This window comes from Pseudonaja textilis, chromosome 4 (assembly GCF_049901715.1).
Source record: "Pseudonaja textilis isolate UNSWEBS1 chromosome 4, rPseTex1.2, whole genome shotgun sequence".
Taxonomy (NCBI): Eukaryota; Metazoa; Chordata; class Lepidosauria; order Squamata; family Elapidae; genus Pseudonaja; species Pseudonaja textilis.
The window spans coordinates 93,722,826-93,750,622 of NC_141993.1; the positions used below are offsets into that span (position 1 = coordinate 93,722,826).

At 52.6% G+C, this 27,797-nt stretch overlaps 1 protein-coding gene across 20 annotated transcripts in view; it reads left to right on the plus strand.

Annotated features, from left to right (window-relative positions):
• Window positions 1–9,118: 9,118 nt before the first annotated feature.
• The window catches only part of DLG1 (discs large MAGUK scaffold protein 1), a 63,991-nt gene continuing 45,312 nt past the window's right edge, over window positions 9,119–27,797 (plus strand). For 8 of the 20 annotated variants that reach the window (XM_026722250.2, XM_026722252.2, XM_026722256.2 and 5 more), the window contains exons 1-4: window positions 9,119–9,289; window positions 9,413–9,544; window positions 9,892–10,058; window positions 18,930–19,100. In XM_026722250.2, coding sequence (XP_026578035.1) covers window positions 9,271–9,289; window positions 9,413–9,544; window positions 9,892–10,058; window positions 18,930–19,100 — 489 coding nt within the window. In that variant the 5' untranslated portion in view covers window positions 9,119–9,270. The remainder of the gene's footprint in view (window positions 9,290–9,412; window positions 9,545–9,891; window positions 10,059–18,929; window positions 19,101–27,797) is intronic. The other 12 variants (XM_087933780.1, XM_087933781.1, XM_087933785.1 and 9 more) reach the window with 2 other exon arrangements.

Consider the following 27,797-nt stretch of genomic DNA (forward strand, 5'->3'; position numbering starts at 1 on the left):
CCCTCCTGAATCATTGGCCTCTTTCCTTGACCAGAGACCTGATGCCCCAGCCGCTGTGCCTGAGGCGGAGGTGGGGGCAAGGGGCGCCCTCCTGCTTGTCCCGGGGCCAGCCCTGCGCCCCTCTCCAGGGGCTCCCTTGGAGGCTAAGCAGGAAGGTGGCTGGGCAGCAGGACCCAGTGGCACCATCTCGGGCAGCTCGGGGCTTTGAGTTGGTCTGAGGTCTTTCTTCCACCCCAAGACACGCGAGGCGGGCTTTGCTCTCCCCACAGCAGCACTTTCTGGGGTTAACCTCTCCCCCCCCCCCGCACATCCAAGAAAGGGCATAGGAGGTTTTCCTTAGCTTTCTGGCTGTGCCCCTCCTCCTCCCTCTGTGGAAGACTGCCCCCTCCCCCCAGAAAGAGACTGTGCAGCCTTAGAAGCTGATGGAAGCATCTTATTCATTTGGCCTCTGATTACGTGATCCTGTTTATACGTTATGGAGACTTTAATACTGCATTGCTCCACGGCCTGCGAGGAGGGGGTAGATGAGCCTGGGGGGGCATGGAATCCTCCCTCCCTCCCTCCCTCCATGCTCGCCTGTGTTGCTTCTGCAGCTGCCCAGGCCCTTTCTGGAATAAAACACTCCAAGTCTGAAGCCCTTTGGCATAATTAAGAGCCTCTCCCTGAAATTAAACAAGGTGCAGCTGGAGAACTTGCTGGTCTCTCTCAGCAGGGTAGGAGGGATTCATCCCCCTCCCAGCAGACACCTCTTGGCTCGCAACTGGCTGGGCATTGTCCACAAGCAACTGTCCTGCCCTTCCTCGGTGGGCTTGAAGGGGGCCGTGGCCACTGTTGGGTCCCCATCCTTGTCCCCTTCCTCCCAGTAGGCCTGCGGCCACGTGCCATGCAGGCCCCCTGGGAGGATTGAGCTGATCTGTGGGGCAGGCGCCTTTTCCGGCAGGAGGCAAGGGAAGAGGGGGCAGGAGAAAGCCAGGCGGGGGGCCAGCTCTGTCTGTAACCCCCTCCTCTTGTTGCCTTCTGATCCAGGCAGGGGCGGCAGCAGCAGTTGTGGTGCCCTCCCGTGCCAACAGACCCCCTGCCAAAACGCCTGCGGGAGCTGGGGGGGTCCGGGTGATGTGGCTGAAGGTTGAGACCGGGAGTGGCCTTTCGGGGTCCAGGCTTGTGCCCAGGGAATGGCTGCTCTCTCCCCAGCTGCGTGGAGAGCGAAAGCGCCCGACAGCAGGTGCGAGCGATTCCAGCTGCTTTGAGAAAGCCTGTCACCTCCTAGGCAGGCCCCATCCCTGGGCTGCATGTCAAGGGGCCCCAGTCTTGGGTTTTTTTTTTTCCCCCTCCCGTTCTTTGGTGTAACAAGCTTCTTGCCAATATCTGGCAATATTGCACTGGCTGAGTTCACACATGACACCTAAGCAGGAAAAGACCCGGCAGCTGCACGCAGTGGACAAGCTAAGACTTCTCTAGGGTTAATCTCCCTAGATTGGATTCACTCAGTAAATTGCACAAATCCTAGCTTTTCCTTTGCACTGGATTGTGAAACCCCAGAAAATGGGTTAATTGAGAGAATGCGACTTCTAATGTGGGCATTTCCAGGATTGCAAATTGAGGCTGGACTCGAGGGGGAGGTGGGGCTGACCCCATGCCCGGATCCCCTCCGAACTCTGATTCTCGCTCTAGGCAGAGCTAAGAGGACAAAGTGGCATTTAGAATAAGAAGTAAATTTAAAATTGTACATTAACTGCTGTAAAGAAGATGGAAAGCCATTTCTTTGTATCTTTTTTCTATTTTTCTTTTACTTTCTCCCCCTTTTCTTGCACATTTAGTATTCTGATTTTTATTTTCTCATATTAGTTTTTATTAGTTTTTAATCTTCCTTCTTAAACATTTAATAAAATTATGAAAGTTTGTGCACCAGCTGAGGCCTTTCCTGGATCAGGACTCGCTGCACTCATTACCCGAGCCCTTGTACTCTCTCATCTGGACTACTGCAATGCGCTCTACCTGGGGCTGCCCTTGAAATCCATTCGGAAGCTTCAGCTGGTGCAAAATGGGGCCTGGGGGCCCTCTGCTCTGCAAACTTCACTGGTTACCTTCGGCCGGCTTCCAAGGGCTGTGCAAGATGTTGGGTCTGACCTTAAAGCCCTCCATGGGTCCAGGCTACTTCAGGAACCGCCTCGTCCTGCTAGGACAAGCCCGTCCTACTCGTGCCAGAAGAGAGGGCCTACTACGGATCCCATCAACCAGAGATCTCTGGATCCAGGAGAGCCTTTTCTGCCGCAGCACCCGCCCTTTGGAACCTCCCACCCTCTGGGCTAAGATCAGCCAGTTTATGGCTGGCCTGGGGACCCCAAGGGGGAATTTTGCACCCTGGAGGGGGCTGCTGGATTGATGGCTGACTCTACCTCCCCACCCCGCTTGCTGTCTGCTCTCCACCTGTCCATCTTTTTGTTACCATATTGATGCATTCCTGTTTTCTTTTTCATTGTCTATTGTATTATTTTACTTCTGCTTTGTTTACCCTCTCTTCTTTCCTTCCTTTTTATTATTGCAAGTCGTCTAGAGCAGACCCACCGCGACATAGGCAGCAAATAAATTTAACAATAAATACAGAAAATGAAGCCAAGAGTTAGCTGAATCAGCCAGCCCTCCTAACACTCTGGACGCCTCCGTGTCATCATCTTGGTGACCACATGGAAGCAGCTGGCCAGAGTTTCTCCAGGGAAGGTTCCCCCCCCCCCATATGTCCTCCGTGGTCTAGATCTCTTGGACCTTGTCATTGGTGGGGCAGAAAGTTGGGGGCTCTTGGTGGTGGTCTGGGTGAAACCAGGCTCAATAGCAGTAACTGTGAGAGGGATCTTGGAGTCTTTGTGGACAACCAGCTAAATATAAGCCAGCCGTGTGCAGCAGCAGCCCAAAAAGCCAATGCAATCCTAAATTGCATTAACAGAGGGATACAATGGAAATCAAGTAAGGTACTAATACTACTCCATAAAGCCTTAGTAAGACCACACCTAGAGTACTGCATCCAATTTAGATCACCACATTATAAAAAAGATGTTGAGATTCTAGAAAAAGCAGAAGAGCAACTAGAATGATTAGGGGATTGGAGACTAAGGCATATGGAGAACGGTTACAGGAACTGGGCCTGGCTAATCTAGTGAAGAGAACGCCCAGGGGAGACAGGATAGCAGTCTTCCAATATTTGAGGGGTTGCCATAGAGACAAAGGGGTCAAGCTATTTCCCAAAGCACCCAAAGGCCAGACAAGGAATAATGGATGGAAACTGAACAAGGAGAGGTTTAACCTGGAAATAAGGAGAAACTTTTTAATAGAACAGTCAACCAATGGAACAGAAATTGCCCTCAGAAGTTGTGGGAGTGCCATCACTTGAGACCTTCAAGAAGAGATTGGACTGCCATTTGCCAGAAATGGTGTAGGGTCTCCCACTTGGGCGGGGGGTTGGACTAAATCAGTGGTCACCAACCAGTGGGCCAGGGACCACTGGTGGTCCATGAGAAAATTTTGGTGGTCCACAGAGAAATGTCACCCCCAAAGGACCCCCCAAAGCAATTAATCCAGGCTGCGCAGGAACACAAGGCTTGCGTCGCTTGCATTGCAAACAATATGAGGTAGTGAGGGGAGGGGGGAAAGGGCGGAGGCGGGGAACTTGCCCCACTCATACCACGCGCCTGGCCTGGCCATCGGGCTGCTTCTTTCCGCTTCTTTCTTCTGCTTCAGGCTCCATGCAAGGAAAGCAGCAAAAGTCTTTCTTTTTCTCCCCCAAACTCGGCCAGAAGTGAGTCTTTGGGACCCTACAAGGCATCTGCTCCAAGAGGCTGCTCCAGCAAAGACTCATTTGTGGCAGAATTTGGGGGAGAGAAAGACTGCTGCTGCTGCTGCTTTCCTTGCATGAAGCTAAAAGTCTCTCCCCCCGCCCCCGAATGGAACTGGAGACTGTATCCTGTGATCCCAAATAAAGAATGATGGATTGGTAGGAAAACGGGGTGGGGAATTTTCCTGCAGACTTTTTGGGGGATTTTCCCAGAGTCTCTGGTCCGTGGGATTTAAAATAATGAGTTTGGTGGTCCCTGAGGTCCAAAAGGTTGGTGATCCCTGGACTAAATGACCTATAAACAGAGACCTTCCAGCTCTTTTTATCTGTTTATCTGCCTCTGGCCATGGAAGTGGGAAGCTGTGGGAGGTCGCAGGCCACACTCTTTGCCTCCGAGATCCCTTGGGTGGGATCCTGGTAGGGAGGCCCCGGAGAGATCCCTTGCTGCTTCAGAGAAGGCTTATGACTCTGACGGCAAAAGGATCGAGCAGAAGGGTCTCTTCTAAGTATCTCGGGATCTGGGCTGGTTCCAGGCAATGCTTGGCCATTTCCTGAGTGATCCATTGAGTGCCCAGCAAACCTCTGGCCATAGGTGGTGGCTCAGGCTCCTGATTTGGTTGCCCCTAGCCCTCCCTGTTAAGGGATCCAGGGGGTCACCTTAGTTCGCCCAAGTGCTTCTGAAATGAATCTGGTGGAGCCCAGCAAGAGCTCCCATCTCCCTCTTGCCACCCTTTCCTCTGCCTCACCCGCCCGGAGATGTTGCAGGCTGGGAAACTGGGTGTCATGATCAGGAGCTTCATTACGGGGGGAGAGGGGGGGCTCCTGGATGTTTATGGGAGAAAGATGTGGAGTGTGGCGGGGGGGAGGCTCCTTAGAGAGAGTGGAGGGGGGCTCCTGCCTCCCCCACCCCGCAAGGCAGCCAGGCTTTCCCCAACATGAGCCAACCACACCAGGAGGAGGATGTCTTGCGTTCAGCTTTCTCCCCAGGCAGCAAAGAGGCTCCAGAGCCTTGAGGACTGCAGCTGCCTTGGCCCGGTGTGCCTTCAGGGATGGAAGGGGCCGGATTGCTACACTCTGGGGATTCGGGAGGGCTCCTTGGCTGCAGCTGGGAGGAGCCAACCTCGGCAACCAGCTGCTGCTAGGCTATACAAAGGACCTGCCACCACGACAGGGCAAAGTTGGGCAGAGCATCTCCACGCCCAGGCAGACCGGGGGGCGGGGGGAACGGACTGTACAAAAGCTGCTTGTTTCTGGCGCTGTTGGGGCCCACACGGCAGAGCTAGGGGCCTCCATGCCGTGCAGACACTGCCAGATGAATTGGGCTTTTGTGAGAAGCCAGCAGACCCATCGCAGCAGGGAGCTGCTGTCTCCAGAGCCCCCTGGGAGCTGGCCAGGAGGCCCTCCCTGCCCGCCATTCCCTAGAGCCAGAGGGACAGGGGCAGGAGCTGCTCTGTTCCCCCCCTCTCCCTCCCCGCCTCCTCCTTCACTCCCCACTCTGCTGCTGCTGCTGCTGATCGAAGCAGCATCTCCCTCATTCATTCACAGCCCCAAAGGCCCAGATCTTTGGGGGTGGCGATTCCCAAGCAAACTGGAAGCCACAGAAAAATGCAAGGTGATCCGAGAGGAGGAACGTGGTTGAATGCAAGCAAGGCCAGCCTGCCAGCCCCCAACGAAGCAGCAGCTTCTGCGTGCCACTGCCTAGGGGGAATTCTCCTTCGAGGCAACAAGGGGCAGCACATTTGGGGTTTAAGGAAAGGGACTAGGAGCTTGAGATTTGCTCTGTTTGCAAATCTTTGCCCAGCGGCCCCCCCCGCTCCCCAGGCAGTCCTTCAGGAGGTGCTATGCTCCCTCATGTCCCCGGTGCATTTCTGTAGCTTGCAGTGCTCCTCCGACCCCCTTCATGGGCCCCCTTCAGCTCCCTCCTCTTTCTCCTTGCCCAGCATTGAGTTCTGGCTTCATCTTCTCTGGTCCTCAACAGTTGGTTCCCCTGGAATGGCAAGGCACTTCTCTATCACCAGCAGCTGGCCACAGAGTCTGTCTTTACCCAGTCCGTCCCGCCTGGGTCTTGGCAGGAAGGCCTCCAGGAGTTGGCCTAGGCCTAGGCATTTAGGCCAGGGGTGTGACTGGAAGTAAAGCTCTTTCATGTGATATAGAAAATTAAACTTTATTATTAAAAAGATAAAATCATAAAAAAAACATTGGCTGGTTGTCTCTGAAAAACACAGTACAGCACCGTGAGAAATCTCAGTGGCAGCAATGCTACCTCCAGAGGCCGGGCTCTGCCTCATGGCCCAAGGTTGGTGGGACTGGAACAGGTTATCCTTGGGGTTTCCTCAAAAGGAGCCACCAGCAGCTGCTGCCGCCGCCACGTTTCTTTGCAAATTTAGAAGAGACACATTTGTCCACAAGTGCAACTCAGGAATCCGGTAGCAGCTTTTCCAACTGGCAAATTTCATTAAAAGCCATAAGCTTTTCTGAACGGCAGATACATGAAAAATTATCCTTGTGAAATATATTAGTTGGAAAAGCTGCTCCCAGATTCCTTCCGTGCACCTAGTCTCCCTCCAGTCCCAGTGAAGCCCACTTCTTCTGCAGGGCGAAGAGCTGCCCAGTGGTAACAGGGAAGGCCCTCGGCCCTGCCAGCCTGTGATTTATAGCCTGCTGGGTAGAGACCAGCCGGTCTTGCATTGTCTGACCGATCAGGTGGAAAAGGCCACCAGATGGCGCATGGATTACATGCTGGGGGGGACATGGAAATCTGCCCCCTCCAGAGCCCCCACTCCCTGGGGCTGCAGCTTCCTTTGCTTTCTATCCAGGCAAATGCGGCGGGGGCCGGGAGGCAGGGAGGGGTCTTCACGGGGTGCGACATCAAAGCGCGCCACTGAGCAAACACAGCCACATGGGGGGGCTGCAGAGGAAACTCCATCGAAACTGCCAGACCACATGGTGAGTCTCGGCCTGGATAGCGACATAGACATAGAATTCTTCATTGGCCAAGTCTGGTTGGACACACAAGGACTCTGTCTTGGTGCAAATACCCACAGTGCACATAAAAGGCAAGAGACCTTCGTCAGCCAGAGCTTTTCCTGTCCGCCAGTCGTGGTTTATTTATTTATTTTGTCAAGCGATTATAAGATAATAGGTATAAGTATAAACATAGTTATGAATACATGAAATGAATACGAATAAGAAAAATAAAAAGAAACAATAGGACAGGGACAGTAGGCACGTTGGTGCACTTATGCACGCCCCCTACAGACCTCTTAGGAAGAGGGGAGGTCAATAGTAGACAGTCTAAGGTTAAAGTTTTTGGGGTCTGGGGAAGAAACCACAGAGTCAGGTAGAGGATTCCAGACACTGACCACTCTGTGGCTGAAGTCGTATTTCCTGCAATCAAGTTTGGTGCGGTTTACCTTGAGTTTGTATCTATTGTGTGCTCTCGTATTGTTATGGTTGAAGCTGAAGTATTCATTGACTGGTAGGACATCGCAATATATAATTTTATGTATTATACTTAAGATTGGACTGAAGCGGCGTAGTTCTAGATTTTCTAGTTCTAGAATTTCAAGTCTGGTGGCATAAGGTATTCTGCAACATGTAGAGGAATGGAGAACTCTTCTTGTGAAATATCTCTGGACTTTCTCAACTGTGTTAATATCAGATACGTAATGTGGGTTCCAGACTGATGAGCTGTATTCGAGTATTGGTCTCGCAAATGTTTTGTATGCTCTAGTTATTAGTGTAATATTACCAGAGGAAAAGCTACGCAGGATTAGGTTAACAACTCTTAATGCCTTTTTGGCTATGTAGTTACAGTGGGCTCTAGCATTTAGGTCATTTGAGATGAGTCCTTCAAGATCCTTGACAGAGTTTGGATTATCAACAAGCTCTTGACTATTCAGCTTGTATTTTATTTTCTGATTATTATTTTTTGCCAATATGTAAGACAGAGCATTTATTTCTTGAGATTTGAAGTTGCCATTTGTTTGACCATTCTGATACATAGTCGAGGTCTTTTTGAAGGGTAGCAGTATTGTCTGTGGTGTTGAATAGCTTTACATCATCAGCGAAGAGAACGCAGTTGCTCTTGATATGATCACAGAGGTCATTTATGTAGAGTATGAAGAGAGTTGGTCCTAGAACACTGCCTTGGGGGACACCACCGTTGACAGGTACAGAATTTGACTGGACTCTCCCAATTTTGACCATTTGTTGTCTGTTTGACAGGAATGCTTCTATGCAGTTATGCAGGTGTCCAGAGATACCATAAGATTTTAGTTTTAGGAGTAGTTTGTCCTGTATCACTGAATCAAAGGCTTCACAGAAGTCTATGTAGATTGCATCTATTGCTTTGCCCTGATCGAGTTGTGTAGTCCATAGGTTTTTGCAGTGTAAGAGTTGCAGATTGCAGGATAGTTTTTTTCTGAAACCAAATTGTTTATTGGAGAGTAGGTTGTTGGGGGGGGGGGGTGGCTCTCTCCGGGCTACCCCCCTTCCAGGCCGCGCTGGGGTTGCGTGCGCTTTTCCCGACAGGCTCAAAGAGCTCCCAGAGGCGACACGCGAAGCGGGGCTAGAAACCGCGATGCCCACGACACTCAAAGGCAGGCAGAGGCGGCGCGGAAAGTACGCCAGGGCCGAGGGCTCCGTCTGCTCCCCCACCCCATCCTCTTTAGCGGCTGGGGCGCGAGACCCTCCCCGGTCCACGCGAGAAGGGCCCCCTGCGGGGATGCGAGGGGGAGGGAATGACCTCCCCGTCACAGCACGGACGCTGCTCCCCCCGTTTGGCTCCCGAAGCGCCCGCAAGAAAAGCCCCGGGCTCAGCAGCTCCTCGAGCGGGAGACTCGGGCGCCGCGTCCCGCGGAAGGGCCCCACGCTCGCCAAGGGCGCCGGGCTGCTTCCGGGGGGTCGGGGCGGACCCGGGGCAGCCAAGGGCAGGAGAGGGTCGAGCTCCGCGGGGGCGGGTGCCCGACGGGCACGGGAGGCAGGGAAAGGCGCTTCGTCCGCGCCTTTCGTCAGACGGGCCCTTCTGCGGGCCGCCTCCGCGAAGGGAGTCGGGAAATCGGAGCCCCGACCGGCAGACGGGACGGGCGCCCTCCGCGCGAGATCGCGATCGGCGGCGCTGGGACCGGGCGGGGGCGGGGGGGCGAGTCGGGGGCGGCCCGCGGGCGGCAGCATACCAATCAGCGGCTCCGCGCGCGGGCTCTGGCCGAAACTTTCTGGGCGGGGCCGAGGCCTGGCGCTCACCTGGCCCGCCCCACCGGGGTAGGGGCGGGCCGGCGGGCGCGGATTGGTGGGCGGCCGGGAGGCGTGGCCAGCGACGCCTGTGCCGCCATCTTGTCTGAAAACTTTTGGGCTCCCGGCGCCGCCCGTCCACCCGCCCGGAGGGAGCCAGGAGGGTCGCGCGGGGGTGGGGGGCAGGAAGGGAGGCCGCCGCGGCGGTCGCCATGCCCGTCAGGAGGCAAGGTGGGCCGCGGGACGGGGAGACGGGGGGGGGCACCGCCGTGCCTCTGGGCGCGTGCAGAGGGCGGTGGGGGGAGGGCTCCGGCTGGGCTCTGACGGCTCCCTCTCCGCCTCCCCCGCCCGCAGACACGCAGCGCGCCCTGAGGCTCCTGGAGGACTACCGCGCCAAGCTGAGCCCGCGGGAGGACCGGCAGCTGAGCAGCTCGGTGGAACGGGTGATCGGCATCTTCCGGAGCAGCCTCTTCCAGGCCCTGCTCGGTAGGCGGCCCCCGGCAGCCCTCTTCCTAGGCGGCGGCCGCCGCAGGGTCCCGGGGGCGCGAGTCGGCCTCCCCTTCGTGGCTGCGGAGCCCTTGCCAGGCGTCCCGGGGGTGGCGTGGTCGGCGGGCGAAAGTTGCGGCGGCTCCCGTCCCGAGAGGGGAGTTTTCCCCTCGGCCGGTGCTCCGCCTGCCCCGTGGGGCTCGGGCTCTCTGCCGCCGCCCCTCCTCCTCGCTGGAAGGGCTGTCCCGGGGCTGGACACGGGAGAAGGGGGGGCCTGCTGGAAGCCTTCTCTCCGGGCGGCGGCGGCGGAGGATTCCTTCTGAGGAGCCGCCAATTAACCTCCGCAGATATTCAAGAGTTCTACGAGGTGACTCTGCTTGAAAACCCCAAAAGCGCCGATGAACCGAAGCCTGCTCAACCCGTCCAGCCCGGGGGCACCTGGGACTTGCCCAGTCCGCCAAGCACCGGCCTGACTTCGGAGACCTTGCCCAGCAGCCAGACTGCCGACACCCAGGTAGATGAAACCGGAGCCCCTCCACCGTCCCAGCGCCGCCCCCCCCCTTCTGGGGATGGCAAGGGGCCCTGCCCGCTTTGGGAAGAAGAGTTTATTTTGCTTTTTCGCCTCTCTGCAGGGGCCCCTGAACTTCTGAGAAGGTTCCCTTTTGCTGTGCAACACTTGCAGCCGAGTGTTAGAGTAACAATGGATTAAAATGTACTAACGCGGGAAGCCTTTGAATCAGAGTTAGTTTCTGACTTGAATGAGGTGGAAATTATGTTTAGCATCTACTCCAGAATTGACTTGTTGGCAAATTGTGCTCACATTATAGTTTCCCCAGTGGTAGAAAAAAAAGATGCCCAAGGACGTATCCCATTGGAAGCTTTGGGGTGGACCCCATACCGCCCCTCCCCCAAAGAAGTGGTGTTCATGAGGGGCTGCTGGATCCCCTTTCAGAAGGGTGGCTTGAGTTCTGCCAGAAATGCTCCCTTTTTGCTTTAGGTTACTCTGCCTTAGTGGGCAGGGGGGGGGGCTGTGTGCTCTGGGGAGGGGGACATGCTTGATGGGGGTGGTGGGAGGGGCCTTTTCTATGGAGTCCTTGCATTGGTTGGAGCAGGAGGGGGAGGCAGGAGATGCCAAGGGTCCAGAGGAAATCAACCCCCCCCCCCAATAGATGGCTAGCCAGTGGTTATCACTTCTGAGGCAAAGGGCAGGGAGGACATAGCAGCGGAGAGGCTGTGCCCCCCCCTCCAAAGAAACCCACCCTTGGTTGGCAACGTGAGAGGAGGGCCCAGGGTCCCTCCAGAGGACCTGGTGGGATGTTCACTTAGCCTCTTCGTCCTGCCTTTGGATGCTGCCTTCTGCCTCCCAGTCCCACCACCTTGGACAGGCAGTGGCCTGCGGGTGGACGGGATCAGTGCACGCATGGAGATTTCCCACTGGAAAAGCAGTGGGGAGGCCAGAGGTGCCTCTGCGTGGTTTAAATGAGCTTTTGAACTGTTTCCTTGTTTCTAGGTGGGTGTGTTGGCACTAGATGTTGGTTAGTGATAGGAAGGCATTTTCCTCACGCCCAAGCTGAATTCTACAAATTTAATTTACTTTAATTGTTATGGACAGAGAGGACGGGGGAAATGCAGATACTCACAGCAGAATAATGGAAATGTATTGTTCTTTTTGGCAAAGTTGGTGGTTTTTGCCTCAGCCCTTGAGCTGGGATGCAAGGATCTTATTGTCACTTCAAGCTCGGAAAGAAGGACGGGGGTGGGGTGGGGTGGGGCCCTTAGTGCTCTGCTAAGGAACCCTTAGAACTGGAAGCTGTTTCAAACTGGCAGGAGGGAAGTTGAAAGGTCATGTTAGAAAGTAAGACTTTGCGGAAAGAGTCCTGGAAACTTAGAGCCAACTTCCTGTGGAGGTAGCGGGTCAGGGATCAGTAGCTAAGTTTCAGTCTGCTTGGGATAAACAACATTGTCATCCGACAATTAAAAAAAAAACCTTAAACACAGACGATGGACTACTAGTTGCTATCAGTTGTCTATGTTTCTATGTTTCCAATGTTCTGGCAGAAATAGGCTGCCCTTGGGGCTGAATCCTCTGGAATACCATGAAATGCTTCTGGTAGGGATTAACTTCTGGGAAATTGCCAGGCCACCCCAAAGTTGACAATGTTCCCCACAATTAAGGCAATTTCTCATATGCCTACCAAAACTATATTTTTCTAATTTCTCTGATCCCAGCATAATTCTCTTACTGTTCACATCTAATCTTAACACTAAGATTCAAGGCATTTCCCTGTTCTGTTTATGCGGATATGTGTGTATAAAGTTGTACAATCAAAGCAGTGGTGGGATTCAAAATTTTTTACTACTGGTTTTGTGGGCGTGGCCTATTTTGTGGGTGTGGCCTAAGGGGTCATGTGACTGTGTGGCTTATTTTGTGGGTGTGGCTTGGCAGTCATGTGACTGGCTGGGCGGAATATTTCCCCTAAAAAGAAAAGTAAAAACTCAAGAAAGGCAGAAATTAACCCCCCCCAAAACCTTTGCTAATGGGCCATTACTCTGGCCTAGACCAATCTATTTTACCTAACAAAGATCTACTCCAGGTAGAGCTTTATTAGGAATTGCCCAAAGCCCTTTCATTACATCATCCAGCAAGGTTCAACCAGGGACTCAGTACAGAGTTGCCCCTGCATGGCCCCTGCATGGGAGTCTGACAACTGATCAGAATACAAGCTCAAATTCAAATCCCAACAGAGGGCATTCTGGATTTAAAACCAGAAATATTTTGTTGGATTCATTTAATTTTACACATACAACAGCTATTAGAATTGTGTTTGCACAATAATGGGAAAAAAAGATATGAAAATGAATTAAAATATTAGAATGTGCAGAAATGAGTAAATTAACAATTACAAATTTACAATCAAGGAGAAGACTTAGAATACTTTTTAACATGGGATTTCTTTTATCAGTGGCTAACTAACAGAAACAGAAGTTAAAAATGTAAAAGTATAAAAGAAAACACCAATTATATAAGGAAAGTTCAGTGAAAAGGATAAGGAAATATTAGCATTTGATCATTGTTAGTGAGTAGATAACTTTGAAAGCGTACACCACCACCACCACCACCACCCCCAAAAAAATACTGCAGATAAAAAGCAGTTTTTTTACTTAATCCCCAGAAAAAGCCACTGCAATAAAAACCATGGATTGTTCCCCCAAGGACCCAAAACCTCACACCAGAAATCTCAGCCCTTCTGCCTTTAAGAAACCCCCAGGCAAACAAGCAAGACAACAGAAAGCACCACTAAAGTACAGCCATTATTAAGGTAAATCACCTGGGGGTTCCCTTTTCCTGAGAACTGGCAGAATGAACCACCATGATAGGAAAGACTAAAGACCCCGGCAAGAATAGAAGCCGGACAATCATGAGCACTCGAAACCCATCAAGCAGGCTCAGCTCCAGACATCTCAACGTGTTAAAACCAGCTTGAATAAGGGTGCAAGTGTTATACCCCAAAACTAATTTTCTCAGAAACCATAAAGCAGCTGGACTTCACGTAAAATGTCACCTGCCTGCATGCTGCAAGCATCAACATCAAAAAATGCTAGGATATGTAACATGACTGGATTGGCAGCAGACCCACAAAACTACACAACTGAAAACACACTCCTTACACAACTGAAAACTACACCCACGCACACAAAGCAGATACAGCTGGAAAAATCCAAAAACATAGCTTTAATTTATAGGCACATAACATTTCACACAATTTAAAAGAACTTCCATACACACACAATGACAACCTCACAAAGCAGCTGCTTTCTAAAAATAGAAAAGCAGCTAAAAATTTCCAAATTTTATATGACTATTTTTTTAGGAAAAAAAATATCACACTTACTGTTTTTTTAAATCAGGAGTCTTCAAACTTGACAGCTTTAAGACTTGTGGATTTCAACTCCCAGAAGCCCTCCTCCAGCCATGGTAGCTCAAGAATTCTGAGAGTTGAAGTCCACAAGTCTTAAAATGTGCCAAGTTTGAAGGCCCCTGCCCTGGTTTAAATAAGAAAAAAAAGCGCCACTTACCCAATTGAAGAAAGCAGGCAGGCAGATTCAGTTGCTCACCTAGGGGCTGGAAGCGAGGCAGGAGACAAGTTTACAGCAGCAGTTTGGGAATCGGGAGAAGGCGTCTGAAGGAGGTAGAGTAGAATAGAAATAGAATAGAAATAGAAATAGAAATAGAAATAGAATAGAATAGAATAGAATAGAATAGAATAGAATAGAATAGAATAGAATAGAATAGCTTTATTGGCCAAGTGTGATTGGACACACAAGGAATTGGTCTTGGTGTAAATACTCTCAGTATACATAAAGAAAAGGTACATTCATTAAGAATCCATCATAACATACAACACCTAATGATAGTCATAGAGTATGATCAACAATCAAATCATACTAGGAAACCGTCAAGTGGGAGGGGATGGGTGATACGGAGTGGTGAGAAGATTAACAGTAATAGTAGTGTACACTTTGTAAATAGTTGAACAGTGTTGAGGGAATTATTTAGCAAAGTGATGGCTTTCGGGGAAAAAACTCCCCTTGTGTCTAGTTGTTCTGGTGTGCAGGGCTCTATAGCGTCGTTTTGAGGGAAGGAGTTTAAACAGTTTATGTCTGGGATGTGAGGGGTCTGTAAATATTTTCACAGCCCTCTTTTTGACTCTGTGCAGTATATAGGTCCTCAATTGAAGGCAGGTGGGTAGTAATTGCTTCTTCTGCAGTCCTAATTATCCTCTGAAGTCTGTGTCTGTCCTGCTGGGTTGCAGAGCCAAACCAGACAGTTACAGAGGCGCAGATGACAGACTCAATCATTCCTCTGTAGAACTGGATCAGCAGCTCCTTTTGGGAAGTTTGAGCTTTCTGAGTTGGCGCAGAAAGAACCTTCTTTGTTGTGCTTTTTTGATGATGTTTTTGATGTTAGGTGTCCATTTTAGGTCATGTGATATAGTAGAACCTAGAAATTTGAAGGTCTCTACTATTGATATTGTGTTGTCTAGTATTGTAAGAGGTGATAGTATAGGAGGGTTTCTTCTAAAGTCTACCACCATTTCTACGGTTTTGAGTGTGTTCAATTCCAGATTGTTCCGGTTACACTATGAGGCAAGTTGTATAACCTGTCTATATGCAGATTCATCGTTGTCTCAAATGAGACCAGTCACTGTTGTGTCATTAGCAAACATGAGTATTTTAACAGATGGATCGTTTGAGATGCAGAGAAGAGAAGTGGAGATAGCACACAGCCTTGGGGAGGCCCTGTGCTGATTGTACAGGTATCGTGCTTGCTGGAGGTGGGAGGTGGGAGGGAAGTGGGTTCTTTTAACAAGGCTGGCTAAGCTGGAGCCTATGGACTCTAGCCTAGCCAGCAAGGACCTCCGAGGGCTTTTAGTTTAGTTTAGTTTAGTTTATTGTCATTGCACCTTGTACAACAAAATCTGACACCATCTTCAGTGCACATCATGACCAGGACCATGAAAACAAACACTAACACACATCCTTCACCCTTCACACATTGAACCGGAAACCCCCAATACCACAGCAACACTGCACTATACAGCAGGATTCAAAAGAGCTACTGTCCTGGGATAGAAGCTGTTTTTCAGCCTATTTGTCCTTTTTATTATTATTCTGTACCATCTACCAGATGGTAATAGTTCAAAAAAAGAGTTCCCAGGATGATGTTTTGAACTTTCTTAAGGCAGCGGGAGCTATAAAGCTCTTTCAAAGAGGGGAGCGGGCAACCAATAATCTTCTGGGCAATGACCTTAGCCCTCTGGAGTGCTTTCCTATCTGCCACTGTGCAATTGGCAAACCATACAGAGGTGCAGTATGTTAAAATGCTCTGTATGGTGCAGTGGTAGAAGGTCACCAGCAGTTCCTCATTCAGTTGTTGTTTTCTGAGAAGCCTCAGGTAGTAGAATCTGCTGGGCCCTTTTGACCAGAGCTGCAGTGTGGGCACCCCAGGTCAGGTCCTCTTTTAGGGTAACACCCAGAAACTTAAAACCGGCCACTTGCTCCACTCGGTCTCCCTTGATAAGCAAGGGCTGGATGTCTGATCTGTTCCTTCTATAATCCACTATAAGCTCCTTGGTCTTATTGGTGTTGAGGGCCAAGTTGTTGTCTCCACACCACGAAAGCAACTGGTCCACCTCATCTCGGTAGGCAGACTCATCCCCCCACCTCCCCGGAGATAAGTCCCACCACTGTTGTATCATCTGCAAATTTGGCAGTAGTATTACTAGCATGAGTGGGAATGCAGTCATGCATATAAAGAGTATAGAGTAAAGGACTCAACACGCAACCCCTGTGGTGTACCAGTGTTAAGAATAAGGGCTGAAGAGGTATGGTTACCTAATCTGACCCTCTCTGAGCGGCCAGACAGGAAATCCATAATCCAGAGGCAGATTGAATTAGAAAGCCCGAGGTCCAGAAGTTTAGACACTAGTCTATGTGGAAGAATTGTGAAACGCAGAACTAAAATCCACAAAAAGCATCCTCACATAGCCCTCCCGCTCTTCTAGATGAATCAGAGTAGTGTGAAGAGCGATGGCTATAGTGTCCTCCATAGATCTATTATTTTTGTATGCAAGCTGGCGTTTATCAAATGTATGCGGAAGACCAGAAATGATGTGCTGGCAGACCAATTTCTCAAAGCACTTCATGATGAGTGCCACTGGTCTATAATCGTTGAGGTTATTGATAGGGAACTTCTTTGGCAGCGGAACAATGGTGAAAGCCTTCAAACAAGATGGAATAGTGGACTGGGATAAAGACCGATTGAAGATCCTGGTAAAGACTCCAGCCAACTGATCAGCACAGTCTTTAAGCACTCGGCCAGAGATACCGCCAGGACCGGCAATCTTTCTAGGGTCCACAGCCCTCAGAATGCTCCTCACCTCCTGTTCCTCCACAGTGAGGTGGGGGCTACAATTGGCTGGTGGTTGTGTTTTATCTGCCTCTGATGTCTCCACTTCAAAGCGAGCAAAGAAATGATTCAGTTCCTCTGCCAATGAAGCATCCCCCCCCCTCAACAGGGATGACATTGGTCGGTTGATGGTTTGTAATTTGTTAAATTCCTCACCACACCTGCCTCATGTTATTGCTATAAAAATTATCCTCAATCTTCCTCTTATAATCAATACCTTTCTTCAGATTAGCTCTGGCAACACTATATCTTGCCCCATCACCGGACCTAAAGGCCTTGGTCCTGTCATGCAAGAGGCGCTGGACTTCCTTGGTCATCCAGGGTTTCTGATTGGGATAGATCCTAATATGTTTATCCACAGAGACAGTATCTGTGCAGTGTTTGATATAGCACAGAACAGTTGCAGTGTGCACTTCCAGGTCAGGGTGGTAAAAGATGTCCCAATTTGTGTTCTCAAAACAATCCTGAAGTTGTTGGGAAGCATCTTCTGGCCAAGATTTCACTGTCTTTATTATAGGCAGAGCCCATCTCCTAAGAGGGATGTACGCTGGTGCTAAAAGCAGCGACATATGGTCCGATTGTCCCAAATGTGGTAGTTGTATAACCTTATAGCAATGTTTTATGTTGGTATATACTTTTAGAGGCCCTTGGGTGGGTGGGTGGGTGGGTGGGTGGCAGCCGTAATGGGCAGCAGCAGTGGGAAAGTGCGGGAGGGGGCTCGGCAGTGTGGTGCAAGCCATCACCGCAGCTTGGCCGGCTGCACGAGGCCCGGGCTTTATGCCACGGCCACGGGAGGCTCCAGAAAGGCCTGGATGAAGCCGGGAGGTGGGAAAGTGCAGTGGGGGCCTCAGCCATCACAGTGGCTTGGCCGGCTACGCAAGGCCCTGAGCTGGAGTCCACGGCCTCCAGAGGGCCCCGGAAGCACAGGGCGAGGCTGGGTGGCAGGAAGAAGCGCCGGGGGCATTTGGCAGCTGGAGGGTGGGCGGCTGCAAGGGTAGTGGCTGGACCACAAGGGACCCGCGGCGGCTTGGGGAGCTACGCCAGGCTGCGGATTGAGGCCGCGGGGGGGCGGGGGGGGCAAGGCACTAATTTTACAGATCTTTTTCTCTTTTTAAATTGCTATCTCAGATGAAAGAAGTCTTGGAGGGAACAGTTTTAAAACTCTTAAGACAAAAAGCTGTTCATAAAGTCAATGGTACAGGTAGCCTTTGACTTACAACAGTTCATTTAGTGACCATTCAGAGTTAAACACATGAAAGTTAAGCACATGAAAAAAGTTGATTTATGACCGTGTTTCACAGTTACAACCTTTGCAGCATCCCCACAATGAAAATTCAGACGCTTGGCAACTGGTTCGTATTTATGACGCTTCTTCACCGGGACTTCCTGGTTGCTTCCCACAGATGTGAGATGGACGGCTATATAAACTGAATGAATGAATGAATGAATGAATGAATGAATGAAAGGCAAATGAAAACTGCATTCATGATTGGTCTCTGAAAGTAAAAGAAATGTCCTTCGGTATGTTGTTGTTAGTTGCAAAGTCGTGTCCGACCCATCGTGACCCCATGGATGACGCTCCTCCAGGCTTCCTGTCCTCTACCCTCTTCTGGAGTCCATTGAAGCTCAGGCCAACTGCTTCTGTGCCTCCATCCAGCCCCCTCCTTCTCTGCCACCCTCTTCGTCTTCTTCTTTTGCCCTCCATCCTTCCCAGCATTCGGCACTTCTCCAGTGAGTCCTTCCTTCCTTCCTTCCTTCCTCATGAGGCGGCCCCGAGTCTTTGAGCTTCATCTTCAGGATCCGGCCTTCTAAAGAGCAGCCAGGGTTGGTCTCCTCTAGGACCTCAGTGTATCCAGTGTTAAAATATTTTGTTTCACTCTGTGCTAGTAAGTAGAGTTTGAGTCTTCTCCTTTAATTGCAACCCTTATTCCTTCTAGTTCCTATAGTATATTCCCTTCTTACTTGGTGTCTTTGACTTCTGTGGTTTACCGGGCAGGGGGACACACACACACACCCCACTCCTTTTGAGTATTTTATAGAACTTTGGTTATCCCCGATAGGCAGTAACTAAGTTTTGGGCATTCTGGATAGGGATAACCAGGTTTGGGACATAATACTTGAGATGCCATAGCAGGCAATGCATAAAGACCTGAAGAACATTTCTGAATGAATGTGGGCTTGAATGTGGGCTGGCAAAAAAGCCTGGCCTGAGTGACGCAAGGAAGCGAAAAGCTTTGGTCAGGGATGGCTGTGGCCAGGAAGGCCCACGAAAAGGACCCTGACGTGCCCCATGGGAGGCTTTGGAGGCAATGCATTTGCCTTCCCTGCACGAAGCTTTAGCAGCACCTGGCAAGACGCACAGGGTTGTGGAGTTCGGTCTGGTTGTAAAGAATCACCTCTCTGTGCCCATTGCAGAAATTCGGCTCCCAAGATGAAGACTCCTTTCCCTCGGAGCCCAGCAGCTTTCCTCAGGCTCCGGGCGCAGGGATGCCAGCTCCAGAACTGGTGCACGTGTCCGAGAAGAACCTCTCACAGCTGGAAAGCGTCCGCGGCTTTGTTGGCCACTCCCACATTTCGCCAGCCAAGGTAAGAGCAGAGGCTGGTCTTGTGGGACAGCTGCGGGAACCAGTTGGAGCCTCAAGGGAGGCCGGCCTGTTTGGCCTGGCCCAAAGTCGTTTGCAGTGGATGAAAGGTGGGCGACTCTCGGCCGCAACGGCAGCCACCGGGACCCTGGCTGGTGGGAAGCAGTACCTGGAGGTCCCTGGTCTCCTAGCTCTCTGATCTTTGCTTCATCGTCACAGTCTGAAGTCTTAAAACTAATTGCCCATTTCCTAGTAGAGGCAGCCGTCAACCTATAGCCATAAACTGACCCTGTAATTTCAGTTGTAAGTCACTGTGGTCATTATGTCAGATATCATGTGACTGCTTTGCTCAAGAACTGCAATATTGGCACTGCAAAGCTGGGCAGGTTGGCGCAGGGAGGCTTGAACGCAGGGAGGCTGCGGGAAGAAGCCCCAGTGGCCCCAGCTGCACCCTGAGAAGCCCCAAGGGCCCCAAAAGGTGCAAGGGCAAAACAGCCACTTGGGATTCCTCCATCGGCCCAGCCCAGCCCAGCCCAGCCCAGCCTCGCTCCAGGGTGGAAAGGCAGGAAGCAAGCAGGCCACAGCCCTGGGGAGGCCTTTAAAGCTGCCCCCCTCCTGGCGTTTCCCACAACTGAACTGCCTCTGCTGGGGCTTCCCCCACCAGAATTGGGTTTAGCGCCCCCCCGCATCACACATGGGTGCAGGTGGGAGGGGGAGAGCATCTAGGACTTTTAAAGGAGGGGGGAGGCTTACTGCCTTTGGGTATGCATGTACACACGCATGCATACGCACGCACCCTCAAACGTGGGGAGAAGGGAGGGAGGGGGCTGGTGTTCCAAAGAGTTTGGACGTTTTCAAGGGGAACCCAGACTCCTCCTCCTCCTCCTCCTCCACCCTGTGACAAAGGAGAGGAGGAGGAGGAGGAGGGTGAATCCCCTCCCAGACCCTCCTCCTCCTCCTCCTGCAGGAGAGGTTCCTTCAAGGTCCTTGTAGGGGAGGGCCCCTTCCTCAACAGCCAGGCTGCACCGCTTCCTCCCCTCCCCTGTAGGGATTCCAGTGGGCCTTTTGAACTGGGTGGGTGGGAGGGGACAGGCCAAGGTGGGTGGGGGGCTGGCACTGATTCCTGAATGGGAGGGAAGCCACAGGGGGAAAGGCTGGACTTGGGAGAGACCTCCCTGTTCTGGCCCTCCACCCCCCCTCAGGCTGGCTGGGAGGGAGGGGGGGGAGGGGAGGGCATGTGCCATGTGCTCTGCCAGAAATGCCCCAGAGCTCCCTTAAGTGATGCCCATAACTTTAGGCACAGGTCTTAAATTCCTTTGTCAAGAGTTTTGAATGGTCTCTGCGTGAACTGTCATAAATCAAGGACTCAAGGAATCCACTGAATCTGCAGGGGTTCATGGTGTAAAAGACGGGGCCTTAGGATGCTTTAATGAAATATGCCTAACAATATGCAAATTCTGGGCTTGCTTCCGGCCTCCATATGACAAGTCGGATATTATTCCCTCTTCCTTGGAATCTGGTGATTATCATGGAGCCTGAAATAATAAAAACATTCCTTTTCTCCGCCACGTTTAGAGGGCATTTATTTACATGAGGGATACAGGGTGGAACTTAACTGAGGGGAAAAGCCTGTCAGGGTGAAGGGGGGGGGGCGAACTCCTCCTCCTCCTTCTGAGGTGGCCTCCTTAACCTGACTCAGAGTGATGGGCTTGTTTGTCAGCTGGACCAGTTGGTGGCAACATTTAAGGGATTTTATTGCAAACATTTTAACTGAAGTCGTCTTTGTGTTTTAAAACGCGGAGTGTTTCTGATTCCTAGAACCCCCATTTTGTTTCTCCGATGCTCGCTTTCCTGTTTTTGGCCCCCCCCTCCTTTATTTTTTGATTCTCTCTCTCTCTCTCTCTCCTTCCCAGAGTTTTGGGCTCGTGTTCCTCTCCTGCCTTTGTGCCCACGATTCCTTTGAGCCTCTGCTGCTGGGTAGGGAGTCCCGCTGGCTCCACCTGGCCTCTTTCGGGGGGCTGCAGCTCTTGGGGCCCCCCAAAGACTTGGCAGCTTCTCCGGTCTGCTTCAGCGTCACCCATGTTTGGGCCACTTTGTGCTGCCACGACCTGAAGGGGGCAGTGCTCCAGGTTGCCCGAAATGTTTGCCCTGGATAAGGCTGCTGCCTGGTTATGCCAGCACCTGTGGCTGCCAGGTGGCCGCAGTCCCCCGCCTTCCGAGTGATCCCCTGCAGCTGCTTCCTTTGCTGGTTGCTGAAGGCTGCTCCTGGGGGCCCCCCGGTGCTCGGTCAGCCCACTGCTGCGCATCCCCTCCCCTTTTTCTGTGCGTCGGTCTCTCTCTTCCTTTGTTCTTCCAGTCTTCTGTTGGTGTCTCAACTTCTCTTCTCTCCCTGCTTCTGCCGCCACCACCGGTGAGCTCCCCTCCTGTTTGGCTGTTCCTAAACAGCCGCAGAAGCAAGACCTTCCTGGGAGGGAAAGACGTTGGTTTGCCTTTGTCGTTGCAGTGGACATCCAGGGGGAGGGAGGGAGGGAGGGCCCCGGAAGCCCAGGGAAACACGTGGGCCAAGGCTGGATTGGGAGCAGCCTCCTTGCTTTCGACCAGAGCAGCCGCTGTGCTGCTCTGAACTGGCGCCTGTTGACACCTGGCCTGGTAGGGAGAGCACGGTGCTCCATAAAGACGGCGGGAGGTTTTCTCCGGAGAGTCCTGTCGATGTGTCTAGTGTGTAGAGGCGAGGGGGGCGGAAATTTGCGAGCACTGCTTCCCTGCCTCTCCAAAATCCCCCTTCAGAGGGCGGCAGGAGCCCCAGGCAAAGTGGAAGGCAGCGGCCAGTCTGAAGTTGGGCCGTGGTTTAGCAGCCCCAAGACCCTCGAGGGCAGCAAAGGGGACTTGAAATAACAGAAGGAGGTTATTTCATGGCCTTAAATGTCTTTGGAGGCTCTCTTGCTGTGTCAGAAATGTTCCAATTCACATTTCTCCATTTCAGAATATTGAGTTACTAATAAAAAAAAGCTCTTGAATAAATTACAGATAGGCAAAGTAGCCTCCTAATAGTATTCAGATACCGCCACTAGATGGCAGTGGTGTTGCCAAAGGAGAGGAGCCGGAATAATAATATCCTGAATTAATTAATGTTGCCCTTTCCCTGGTAGGTGGAGCAGCCAGGCTTGGATGGGGTACGGACCGTAAGGAAACGGGTGGCGGAGGGTGAGATGAAGGAAGTGGGGTTCACCCTCCTTCCTGCATGGAAGAGGCTGTGCTGGGAGTTGCTTGGGGGGGGCTGAGGCTCCCCCTCCCCCTCGAATGGTGGCGAGAGAACACGGCGGTTCTGGGTGGAAAAAAAAAACAAGGCTCCTGACCAGCCTGGCATTGATGGGGGGAGAGAGAGAGAGACAGGGAAAGCCACCCATGAGCCCCATAAAGGACAGGATAATAGGAGCCATCAGGAAGGAAGTCCTGCTAGGAAGGCTAACCTCAGCTTATTCCTGGGAGGGATTGTGGCGCTGCTGACTGGTCTGCTGGCCTTCAGAAGCCCTTTTCCTACCCCTCAACCCCTGGGTTAAAAGTCTGACTTCTGCCCTTCCCGTCTCTCTGGTGCCTGTGCTCGTAAATAGCTCCTCCGTGGAGGGTGGCTGGGCCAGTCGTGGCAGCCTTGGTCCTTCCGGGGAGTCCCTGGAGGCTCCAGGTGGGCCCTCAAGGTGAAGGGGAGCCAGAGACCAAGGCACCGTGGGGCAGCTGGCAAGGAGTTAACCTGCAGGTTGAGGGAGGAGCCCTTCCGCTGACGGGGGGGGGCAGGGGGGGGGCAGAAGCAGGGCAGAAGAGCCCTGGCACCTCCTGGGTTCGGGTCACTGGGTATCCCGAAGGAGCTGCCAGGGTGGGAAGGGTCATGCTGGATTTGCTTCCCGCTTGTGGAAGGGCTGCGTCTTTTGGACCCTCCTGCTCTTCTTCGCTGCTGCTGAGACCCAGAAATCTGCCCCACCCCGGGAACCTTTGAGGTGACAGGAGGGGGTCCTGTCTGCAGTTCATGTAGGATGAAGCCAGAGAGCCCAGGCCAGTTCAAGCGGATGGCTCCAGCTGTGGGACTCAGCAGAATAGGTCCCAGCGTTTGGGAAAGCGGCTGGCCAGCCGGAGCAGTTTAAGGCTGCGGGACTAGCAGCCCCGAGAGTCCTTAGAGCGCCCCCCCTCCCTCCCCCCAATCTCTCTGGGGCCTGTGGATGTTTTGTCTGCTTTGCTTTCCGCTCCTTCAGCCCTTGTGCAGCTCCGGCTCTTAATGGAGAGGCTGCACTAGTAGGAAATGAATTGCAGAGCTGGTCTCTGGCCAAGGCTGCCCTGGCTGGGCTTTGTCCCCTGCCTTGCCGGCACCCACCGCGGACTTTCCCCAGCCAGGCTGGGAGCAAAGGCCACGGGGTGCTTTGTGCGGTCCTGGTCCCTTTAGAAAACACTTGGGGCCCCCTGGGTCTCCCTGCAGGAATCTCTGCTCCGTCTTCTTTCTGAAAGCGTGGCAGAGTTGGGGCGTTCAGGGTGGGCTCTTCTTGGGTTCTTATTAGAAAATTCCCTTCAGGACAGTGGGAGTAGCTGTAACTTCCTAAATAACAGCAGTTCCACCCACTGCAGATCTGCCATCTGTCTCACCAAGGACTTGAGGCGGCTTTTTCCGGCTTCCAGAGTGCTTCTCGGACGCTGTTCTGAATATTCTGCCAAGGGCTAATGGACTTTGCGGGGCGCTTTGATTTTAAGATTCCACATGGTTTGCTTTACTTAGAAGCATGACAAGCCACCTCTTCCCCCAAGCATTTGAATTGCAGTTTTCCCCGCTTTCCCTTTGGGAAGCGTTCTGGGACTTTCTAACTTGAGGGACCCAGGAGGAAGTTGCTGCCAATCCACACCGACCCTGTGGGTTTTATGGCTGCCGAGGAAGAGGATTCAGAACCATTCTGGAAGCCGGCTGGGTGGCTTTGGGCCGGTCCCTCTCTCTCAGCCCAAGGGGGAATTAGGAGGAGGAAGGAGGGTTAGGTATGTTCGCCACCTTGTGTGGTTTATAAAAGTAATAAAGGCAGGGAAGAAAGAATTAAAATGCCAGAAGCCACTTTGGATTTGTCAGGGTTTTAGTTTTGCCACATTAGCCTTTTTTTTCTTCTTTTCTTCTTCTTTTCTTTTTTTTGGGGGGGGCGGAGGGGATCTGGAAGCTTCCTTTGTAGATTGTGAGAATTCTGAAGATTCGGCATCTTCATTTTAGCAACGCTTTAGACGTCTTTTATGTCGTTCTGGCCAAGCAACTGAGCCAAACTGTGGGGGACCTAGCCAGGCGCTTGTCAGCTGGCCCGGGAATATTCGGAGGATTGGACAGGTCTGGCACTGGGCCTTGCACAGCATCCTTCCGTACCGTTGACTGAGGATGCAGTGAGCGGGTAGAGGGAACGCACCCACAAGGGATAAAAAATACCTTGGTGTTGATCGGGGCTGCCCCGCACCCCAGTGTGAAGTCTTCAGGGCAGCGGTTCAGGGAGGGAGGGGGACTTTGCAATACAGGCAGTCCTCACTTACTGACAACAATCGAGACCAGCAACTCTGTAACTAAGTATGAGCAAAAAAAAATAATCACATGACCACAGTGGACTTAAGCAACGCCACTTCCACTTCTGTTAAGCTTCTGCAGTCATTAAGCGAGATATCACACAGCCATAACTTCTAATGTTATTTCCCCATTAACTCCGCACGCGGGAGGTAATTGTGAAGATCACGAAGGGCAATCACATGATAGTCACTAAACAAGGCAGTCGGTAAGCGAGGACTACCTGCACCTGTAGCCTCTGTAATATTTGAAATCAGGGTTGTTGGGGATTCCCCCAGCGGGTGGGCCTCATCCGTCGGTTCTCGGGGGTGTTGCTGCCTCCATCGGGATTGGGGCCCCTTGCCCCTGGTGGTGCATGGCCAGAATCGGCTGCTGGCTGCCTGATGTTGCCTGGCTCTGTTGACCTGTTGCCGGCCACTGATTGGAGGGCCTCTAGGAGGCCTCTGGTTCTCCTGACTGACCGCTCCTGCCGGTCAGTCTGTATGGAGAGTTCCTGGCTCTTTATTGCAATGCTGCGCCCTTCGGTGCTCCAGTAAGGCTACCGTCCTCTGTGGGGGGGTTGCTGGATGCTGGTCCTCCTTGCAGTTAACTTTGGTTTCCCCAGATTTTGTGAGGGTTGTGAGCCACCCTTGACACCTGGTGGCTGATGTAACCTGGTGGTGAATTCACATGTATTTTTTATGTTTGGGAATGTTATTTACCCATTGGGTCCTGGGTATTTTTCTGTTGTTTTGTTTCTGGTGCCTTTCTGAATGACTTTGGGGGGGAGGGGGTGGGTGTTCCTCTTGAATATACTTTGGACGTCCTGTGGCTGACTTTTGCTTTTGGACTTTTGTGGCTGATTGGATATGAATTGGCCTCATTTTGCAGGGCTGCTCTTATAGGTGGCCGTTGGGCTTCGTGTCTTGGAGGGTGGCAGGGGCACCGAGCGGAGCTCTTAAAGGGCCAAAAGCATTTAAACCTCCCGAGAACAGATCAAAACGCAGAACCGTCGGAGATGAAAGAAAGCCGTTTCCTGTCAGCCCATTTCACTTCTAGTGCTTTGCATACAGAAGACAGAAGCAAAATCTGTAGAGGTTTTGAACACGGACGCACCCTAAACAGAACTGTGTGTTTAACACCCGTCCGTCCCTGGAACTCCTCCAGAAGGCTGGCTGGCTGCCAGTGGATCAGAAATTTTTGTACTCCTGTTGCATTTTGATCCGACCTTTTGGGACAGAAACAATACCTTATTTTTCCACAGAGTATTTATTTCTTCAAAGCGTTTTGATTCCCTGGTTTCTAAAAGTCGCATTGGTGATTTTAATTACCTGCCCAGAGAAAATGGCAGCCTTGCCTGCTGGCTACCCCGAAGTGTTGGTCGTAGCAGGGAGTGGCCCGCAGGCCGCAGGAGCAGGGAGCCTTCCTTCTCTCATGGAATAAATGTACGGGAGGCTTTGGCTAAAGCCGCTTCCAAGCATTGGTGCGACCAGGTCTTCGGGTGTCCAAGAACTCTCTTCACTGAGGAAGGTGGCTGGAAAGAGAAGGGGCCTCGGGGGGTGGGGGAGGGGGAGGAGACTGGCTGGCAGCAGGCCCTCCCTGGGATGGCAGTCCCCTGCGTCCCAGCATCCCCAGAGGGACTTTGGGGGGGGGGGCGGTGCTGAGAAGGGGCAGCTCTCTGGGCACTGCAAGTAGACTGCCTTCCCTCCATGGCTCTCCTGGTTCGTGCTTGCAGAAGCAGCAGCAGCAGGAGGAGGAAGAGATCCCCCTTGGGGGCTTGGAGTGGCCAGGCAGCCCTCAGGCTCCCCCCGGGGCCGGAGCTCCTCAGCTGAGTCCTCCCGGGGGCTGCGGGAGTTGGATGCAGGCTGCCCGGGAAGGAGCCGCCAGGACCAATGAGCTGGCTGCCTTCCTGTGCTCAGTGATGCAGCCGTCACTCTGCCTGTGCTCGGCAGCTGGGCTCTCCTCATAGCCACCTACAGCACCACAGGGATGAACTACATCTTTGGAAACAGCTCTCTGCTTTACTCGCGAGCCAGCCGGAGCGGCACCCCTGGGCCCAGCCAAGGCTCAGCAGGGTCCAAGCCGAGGTTCTGGCCCAGGAAGGGCTCTGTGGAGGAGGATCTGCCTGCAGACCAGGAGCCCACACGCTGGCTGGCCCTCCTGGCATCCTTGGCTTGCCTGCAGCCCTTCCTGGACTGCCTGGCGGTTGCCCCCGGCCCCTCCAGCCAGGTAACGCCAACCTGTCGAGCTTTGCCGCTTCTGGAGAGCAGGACTGGGGGGACGTGTGGGGGTCCAGGGGAAGCTTTTCCAGGCTCAGCTGGATGAGATGCTTGCGAGTGGCAAGGGTGGGGCCAGACTCTCTGTGGAGGGGCCTCAAGGAGCTTGTTTATACCCAACTGCAACCCAAGAGCAACTGGACCTTAAGGCCAGAGGCTGGGTTCCTATTGCACGGGCCCTATCCTGCTTCGGGGGTTGGGAGGGAAGGGTGCTGGACTACGGCATAGGAGTGAGGCAGTGGAGCTGGCTGGTCTCAGGCTGATTGGAAGTGCCAGCCGGCCAGGATGAGCTTTCTGGGCGGGTCCTGCCCGAGTGCAGACTCCTGGCCCCCTCAGAAGCCTGTGGAGATAAGGATCAGGCCTCCCTCTGAATGGAAGCTGGTCCGAGAAAAGAGTCCGGGGGCAGCACCCTCGGTATCTGGAATGTGCCTGGGGGCAGCTTGGGGGCTGCCGTGGAGACTGACCGAAAGGGCTTTTGTTCGCTTGCTGCTGCTTCCCTGCAATTGTCACTCTCACGTCTGTTTTCCGTGAAGAACATGGAAGTGGCACATTGCTCACTCCCTCACAGTGAGGTTCCCATCTTTCGTTACGATCTGCTGTTTAGGCCGCAGCCGCGTGCCAGCCCAGTTCTAAAAGCAGCTCCCCAGGTGAGGCGGCTGTTTTGCAGAGGCTGGGGGTGAGCTCACCCACCCACCCCCGTCACCATGCTTGAGCCCGGCCAGAGTGTTTCAGTCAGTCTCGCCAGCGGCCTTTGGGCGTTTCTCCTCCACCATTTGGCTGCCCCTCTGTGGTCTTCCTGCGTGGCCATGCAGTAGCCGTGGCTTCAGCCGTCTGCCCAGCAGCTTGGAGGATGTTGAATTTTGGGGTTGGTTGGACC